Raw genomic sequence first — 7818 nt, 5'->3', positions numbered from 1 at the left:
GGGGAAGAAGTGCCTCTTGAAACCTCCCTCGGAGAGTCTTATAACCCCGGGTAAATACTTGAGGGTCATTGGTCTTGGAGAGTTTCTCGACCTGGCCGGGTGTTCCACCGTCCTTGCCCCCCCCCCCATCAGCCCCACCCACCAGCCCCCCCCATCAGCACCCCACCCAGCACCCCCCCCCCCCCATCAGCACCCCCCCCCCCCAGCCGGGCTGGTGAGTGAAGGGAGACCCGCGTGGTATCGCCCCCTTGTGGCGCGTGCGAGGAACCACGCACAGACACACACACACAGACACACACACACATACCGTATTGTAAGACGCAAACACAACCTACATGAGGGTATAGGTGCGTCCTACATTCCGGCGAACGCGGTGGCCACGCGGTCGACCGTTTAGAACGGCGCTGAGACGCGGCTGTTGTGGGGCACTTTTGATCGAATGGAGAAAAAAATTGCAACGGCGAATAACGGGATCACTCGGCAAGGAGTTGATGATGCCTTTATTAGTACGCCGACCAACAATCCGTCAACATCGTTACAGCGACGAGCGACGCGGCTCAGACGGTGGCGCGCGTTCGCCGCTTGGCTGTAGAAGGTTAATTTTTTTTTTAGCGGTTCGAAACGCGCGTCCGCCCCGGTTAATACTGCGTGTGTACTAACCTTAAATACTTTACTATATTACATATCGTGCGTTAAACAACAGAAAAAAGAGCCCGTGAGATTCTTCAAAAGAGAGAGGAGGTCCATGCCTGCCGACGTGACGAAATCCAAATAATGATCGGATTAAAACGAAACGCACGCGTGTGTGTACACCCTCGAGTGTCGCTGCAAAGTACTCGTTAAGGTAAAGGCGCATCCATGCAATAGCTTGCCCCGTGCCACCGTTGGCACTCGAATTCACGAAGTATTTGCCACGGCGGTGTCGCTGCTGCGTCGAAGCCGGACCCCGAAATGAGTGACCATTAAATTTCGATGAAAAGCTTCTTTCGTGACTGCAGCAGGGATTCATCTTCTTGGTTCTTTCGGTAAAGTCACGTAGAAGGGAAATAATAAAATAATAAAAATTAAACATAATAAAATGAAATTCTCACGACGTTTCGACCACAACGCAAGCAGCCGTCCTCAGGTGAAGAACAGGGCTGTCGGAAAGACAGACCAAGAAGATGAGTGACCATTGTTACAATGCGTGCACGTTTAACTTCTTTCGCGCCGTACGTAGCCATACACGCTAACCGGGGGAGGTAAAGAAAGGTATCACGTGGCAGAAGAAGAAGACGACGATGACGACGCCGCGATGATGAGAAGGAGATTGTCAATGTGTGGACACGTCTGTAGAATGGCCCACAACAACAACAACCGGGGACAGGGATTTGAAAAGTGGTGGTGGTGGTGTTGTTGCTGTTGCTGTTCGGAAAAATTGGAAGGAACCGAAAAGGGAGGAGGACGTCACGGAGAATTTCTTGACGACGATGCCACGGAAGAGATTGGCGCTATCGAAAGACGGTGGGCGCGCACTGCGTGAGCACATTTACCACGACGGGACGGCGAGAGAAAGAGTGAAAACTGCAAACGACGAAAAGGTTGCGGTGAATACGCCCCACGGTGGGAGCAGGAGGAGGATCATTTTCCGAGTAGCACAAGTAGCTACACACACTTTCAAGGGCCCCGCATTTTCAAGGGCCCCGCGCTAAATGCTCTCAAGCTATCAATTCTGCACTTGCTCTATTACTGTAGTACTATACCGCCTTTAACTTCTACGAACGACGAGGTGTTTAAGGTTAGCGATCGGTCGTATGATCTGGCTGTATAGCAAATGAAAAAAATACAATTACTTTACTGCGCAAGTTAAAAAATTTGTGTTTTAATATTTACGTGTATTTTTTTTATGTAGGGCCCCTTTATAACATCACACGCTGCAGGCCCCGCACTTCGCTTAATCCGGGGCCACTATCTGCCACTGTCGGCTGATGTCGCCGTCCGCTAGAGGGCGCGCCAGACGGCAGGACCCCTCGCCGCTGACTCAAAACAAAAACTCACTGGGGGTCGATTTTTGAATTTTTTTCTTGTTTTCGACCGTTGTGTATGTTTTGCTTTTGTGTATGATGTGGAGCTTCCCACGGGAAGTGAAACACTGTCTTACTCAGCGCCGCGGTAGCTAGGAGATGTTAACTACCTCGCCTGGCACGCAGGAGGTCGTAGGTTCGATCCCGACCCTGACGATGCCTGCTGCTTTATATTTGGAGTTTGCGTCTCTCTCTATCTCACCATCATCATCACGGTTGCTAGGAGATGTTAACTACCTCGCCTGGCACGCAGGAGGTCCTGGCTTCGACCCCGACCCTGACGATGCCTGCTGCTATATATTTGGAGTTTGCGTGTCTCTCTCTCTCTCTCCCCGTGGTCGCGTGGATTTTTCTCCGGGGCCTCCGGTTTTCCCCCTTCTACATTTAGAGTCAACGTCGCGCGTTTAGATTAGTTGGCTGCCAAAGATGTCTCCATTCCGTTAAGCTATCGTTTGTGGCCGGGTCTCGCCTGGAAAACAACATTTGCTAAATAGTTGGTGACGCTGTGTGGTCAGTAGTGTAACAATGAACACACGTCCGTTCGCAATAACCACTGCCTGGATGTATAACAGGCGACGTTTCGGGCAATGGTCCTTCCTCACTTATTTGTCCGAGCGTTCAAATCATCAGCCGTGGTCATTCCACTGCTGGATGAAGGCATAGTACGTGTGTGTGTGTATGTAGATATAAAAGTGCGCGCGAACAGCACTTGCCCCACAAGCGTGTCGAGGCTTTACGGGGGATCTTTATCTTTTTTTTTACATGAATGTACATGAACTCGCGTGCGTGAGTTGCGATGCACACGAATTGGGAGCCCGTGATTTATTTATCGGAGGATCTGCCTCGATTCGATTATTTGAATCGGATGGTCTCAATCCGCCACGCCCACGCGGAATCTATAAGAATCGGTACGATTCGATTAATCATTACACCGCCCCACCCCACCCCACCACTTATGGCTTGACGTGGGTTCAATACAAATAATGTTTAATGAGCATTAAGCTAATTTTCGAAATATATATGTCACGTATGTAAAAGTTGATATCTGTGCGTGCATTCGCGTGTTATATACAAGAGTAGAATATCTCCCGTTCGCCCTCAAGGACGGCCGAGTTAAGCGCTGTTAGCGAGCACCTATTAAGGTGCTGGTGCATCCGGGCAGCAAGCACGCCCGGCCGCCTTTGTCTCTCCGGAGCCGATGTTCTTTTCAGGTTTTTTTTACCCGTTTTCAGCAGCCACACCGCACCAGGAGCACGACCTTAGGGAGGAGGCCCACCCCCACCCACCCCACCGGTTCGGATATTCGCCACTGATGTCGGCCGTGAGTCGTGAATTTTTTCACTGATTTCAGGCTGAGTTGACCTGCGGGCGGGACGGTCGCGCGCGTCCTCCTCCTCTTCACTTGAACAGGATTCGGCGTCGTCTGTCGCCCAGCAGCAGCCTGCGGAGGAGTTGAAAGTCAACAAAATTGTCGCGAATTGAACTTTCGTTCGCTGTACGACGCGTGGCGTGGAGAGGGGAGCGGTGGCGCGGCAGTGGGGTCAGACCCGAGTTTCCGAGTCCCGCTCGCGGCCACCAACACCCGCTAAGGCCATGACCCTGCGCCTCCCCTAAGTCGACTCAGCCTCGAGTTGAGTAGCCGGTGCGGTGCCGTAGCATAAGCAGCGCCACTGGGGAGACAAAGGCGGCCGGGCGTGGTGTTGGCCACCCCCCACCCCCTCGCGTGTCGTGCCGGCCTCCTCGCTAACATCACTTGGCCCAACAGTTCGTTAAAGCTACCCGGGGGATCTTTGTCTTTTGTATGTACTGCATGTATAACATGAGTGTGTGCTGCATGTATGATGTGAATGAGTGTGTGTGTGCTGCATGTATGATGTGAGTGTGTGTACTGCATGTATAACATGAGTGTGTGTGTTGCATGTATAATGTGAGTGTGTGTGTGCTGCATGTATAATGTGAGTGTGTGAGTGCTGCATGTATGATGTGAGTGTGTGTGTGCTGCATGTATAATTTGTGAGTGTGTGTGTGTGCTGCATGTATAATGTGAGTGTGTGTGTGCTGTATGTATGATGTGTGTGTGTGCTGCATGTATAATGTGAGTGTGTGTGTGCTGTATGTATGATGTGTGTGTGTGCTGCATGTATAATGTGAGTGTGTGTGTGCTGCATGTATGACGTGAGTGTGTGTGTTGCATGTATGATGTGTGTGTGTGCTGCATGTATGATTTGTGTGTGTGCTGCATGTATGATGTGTGTGTGTGCTGCATGTATGGTGTGTGTGTGCTGCATGTATGATGTGTGTGTGTGCTGCATGTATAACGTGTGTGTGTGTGCTGCATGTATAATGTGAGAGTGGGTGTGTGTGTGCTGCATGTATGATGTGTGTGTGTGTGCTGCATGTATAATGTGTGTGTGTGTTTGTGCTGCATGTATGATGTGTGTGTGTGTGTTGCATGTATGATGTGTGTGTGTGTGCTGCATGTATAATGTGTGTGTGTGCTGCATGTATGATGTGTGTGTGTGCTGCATGTATAATGTGTGTGTGTGCTGCATGTATGATGTGTGTGTGTGCTGCATGTATAATCCGAGTGTGTGTGTTGCATCTATAATCCGAGTGTGTCATTGCGTCTCACCGCACGAGGGCGCCTATGAGTAGGCCCCCGAGGAAGGGCCCCAGCCAGTAGACCCAGTGCGACTCCCACAGGTTCTTCACCACCGCGGGGCCGAAGGCGCGCGCCGGGTTCATGCACGCGCCCGAGATGGAACCCCTGTGGAGGCACGGTGGGGGGCATGGTGGGGGGCACGGTGGGGGGCACGGTGGGGGGCACGGTGGGGGGCAGAGTGTCACGGGGGTGGGGACGGCAGATCGGGGGACACTGGGCATGGGATCATGGGGGTACCGGTCACAGGGGCATTGGAGGCAGGGGGGGGGGGTCACTGTTTCATTGCTTTAATGGCTTTATTTTGGTGATTTTCGAAAAGTTTTTTGGTTTTGCCATGTTTGTTTGTTGTAGTACAGAGTTAGACTGATGGCCTTAATCTAAGTTGGCTTGTGGTTGTGGTTGTTGTTTTACTTGCATCCCACTGGGATTTTTGCACACAGCGTTGGTGTACGGTGTTTTTTTCTGCAATATTTTGCTGTCTTTTCTTGGATTTTCTGTTTGCACAAAGTCACATATTCACTTTAAGATGTTTTCTTGTTCATGTGTTTTGTTTTTCTGTTTGTTGCGGTTGCACCCGATTCAAGAGCCGAATGGCTCACAGGGCTATACCTAATTTTCGATTTAAAGTGTGTCATTCTTCACCTGAGGACGGCTGTATGCGTTGTGGCCGAAACGTCGTGAGAATTATTTTATTATGTTTTATTTTTATTATTTTATTATTTCCCTTCTACGTGACTTTACTGAAAGAACCAAGAAGAGGGCTACACCTAATCAATGAACTTGAACAACTTGAAAGGGTCTTCTTGGTTCTTTCGGTAAAGTCACGTAGAATGGAAATAATAAAATAAAACAAATTTTACCAAAAAAAAAATTTTATTTCATTATTTCCATTCTACGTGACTTTACCGAAAGAACCAAGAAGATGAATCCCTGCAGTCACGAAAGAAGCTTTCAATCGAAACTTGAAAGGGGCATGGGGCGAGTGGCGGGTTGCCCGGCCACACCACCCGCGGTGCTCACCCGGCGAGGATATCGACGGTGACGACGAATCCGATGCAGAAGGGCGCCAGCGGCGAAGCGGAGCGCTCGTTCACGGCGCCCATGACGACTGCGAGCACAAGCAGCGCGCTCAGGAAGGTCTCGGCGAGCACCGCGCGGCCCAGCGCCATCGACTCGGGCGGCACGAAGGCGGCGCCCGACGACGCCGCGAACGCCTCCTCGCCCACCACGCCCTGCGCCGGGAGGAGCCGCAGCAGGTGGAGCAGCAGCAGCAGCAGGAGGAGGAGCAGGAGGAGGAGAAGCAGCAGCAGCAGTAGCAGCAGCAGTAGTAGCAACAGCACCAGCAGGAGCAGCAGCAGTAGCAGGAGCAGCAGCAGCAGCAGTAGCAGCAGCAGTAGTAGCAACAGCACCAGCAGGAGCAGCAGCAGGATCAGCAGCACCAGCAGGAGGAGCAGCAGGATCAGCAGCACCAGCAGGAGGAGCAGCAACAGCAGCAACAGCAGCAACACCAGCAGTAGCAGCAGCACCAGCAGGAGGAGCAGCAACAGCAGTAGCAGTAGCAGCAGGAGGAGCAGCAACAGCAGCAACAGCAGCAGCACCAGCAGGATCAGCAGCACCAGCAGGAGGAGCAGCAACAGCAGCAGCAGCAGCAGCAGCAGCAGGAGGAGCAGCAGGTGGAGCAGCAGAAGCAGCAGCGGCGGCAGCACCAGAAGCAGCAGGAGAGCATGGTCAGCAACAGTAGTGATCGTCGTCGTCGTTGTGATTATTGTTGTTGTTGTTGGTGGTAGAACTACCAGTGAGTGTCATCATCAGCAGCAGCAGCAGCAGCGGTGTCATCAGCAGCATCAGCAGCAGCATTGAATGCGATGCGGGCGACCTGTGCGTCTGTGCGCGACCTCACCCTGGCCAGCAGGGCCCCCAGCATGCCCCCCACGAGCTGGCTGACCCAGTAGGGAATGACGAGACGCAGGTTCACACCACCGACCACCGCCACCCCCGCGGTCACCGCCGGGTTGAAGTGACCCCCGCTACGGAGGGGAGGAGGTCGTGGGGGGGAGGGGGGCAGGACTTTGAACACAACCTCTTTGCACATCAGCAGCAGAAGCATCATAGCGGTGGGCGCCACGGTGGCTAGGAGATGTTAACTATCTCGCCTGGTATGCAGGAAGTCGTGGGTTCGATCCCGACCCTGGCGCCTGCTGCTGTATATTTGGAGTTTGCGTGTCTCTTTCTCTCATCATCATCATCACGGTGACTAAGATATGTTAACTACCTCGCCTGGTATACAGGAGGTCGTGGGTTCGATCCCGACCCTGACGCCTGCTGTGTATTTGGAGTTTGCGTGTCTCTTTCTCTCATCATCATCATCACGGTGGCTAGGAGATGTTAACTACCTCGCCTGGTATACAGGAAGTCGTGGGTTCGATCCCGACCCACACGCCTGCTGCTGTATATTTGGAGTGTTTCTCTCCCCGTGGTCGCGTGGATTTTTCTCCGGGTCCTCCGGTTTTTCCCTCCACGTTCAAATTCAATCGCTATGCAGGAGAGGTCCTCGGGGACGGACTGCACAATGATGATGGTGGTGGTGATGAGTAGACACACGCACACAGCCAGATGCTCGCGTAAGAGTCGATCAGTGCAAAGCGCATTGACTCGTCTTGTGTATGAGCATCGGATTTTCACTGTGCTGTTATTGTTATTAGTATGATTCGTAATTATGATTCGTAATTAGTTTAAGGGGACGATGATGATGACGACGACGATGATGATGACGATGATAACGACGATGACGATGATGCTGATGACGACGATAACGACGACGATGACGACGATGATGACGATGATGATGACGACGATGATGATGATGATGCTGATGACGATGATGACAATGAGCCACTTCGTTGGGCTATCGTTTGTGATGACCAGGTCGTTTCCGAAAAAAAGAATCTACACAGCTCAGTGGAGCCTTACCAGGTAAAATACTAAATATCTTCGTTTTAAAACTAAAAATGCGTAATTGCCACGTGATTCTGATTTGTTGACCTAACGGCCACGTCCACGCGCGAGCGTCGTTGAGTTGCGTGCAACCGAATC

The 7818-nt window shown here is 52.0% G+C and overlaps 1 protein-coding gene across 1 annotated transcript in view; it reads right to left on the bottom strand.

The window, feature by feature from the left end:
* Window positions 1-485: 485 nt before the first annotated feature.
* Window positions 486-7818, bottom strand: part of LOC144726429 (aquaporin-8-like) — a 9422-nt gene continuing 2089 nt past the window's right edge. Inside the window, exons 2-5 of the mRNA XM_078605138.1 lie at window positions 6626-6752; window positions 5746-5957; window positions 4696-4830; window positions 486-3504 (exon numbers count right to left, since the gene is read on the bottom strand). Coding sequence (XP_078461264.1) covers window positions 3462-3504; window positions 4696-4830; window positions 5746-5957; window positions 6626-6752 — 517 coding nt within the window. The 3' untranslated portion in view covers window positions 486-3461. The remainder of the gene's footprint in view (window positions 3505-4695; window positions 4831-5745; window positions 5958-6625; window positions 6753-7818) is intronic.

The sequence above is a fragment of the Lampetra planeri genome, chromosome 23 (genome assembly GCF_965212315.1).
Source record: "Lampetra planeri chromosome 23, kcLamPlan1.2.h2, whole genome shotgun sequence".
In the NCBI taxonomy this organism is placed as follows: domain Eukaryota; kingdom Metazoa; phylum Chordata; class Hyperoartia; order Petromyzontiformes; family Petromyzontidae; genus Lampetra; species Lampetra planeri.
Note: the sequence above shows the minus strand (reverse complement) of the source record. Positions and strands in the feature narration are given on the sequence as shown.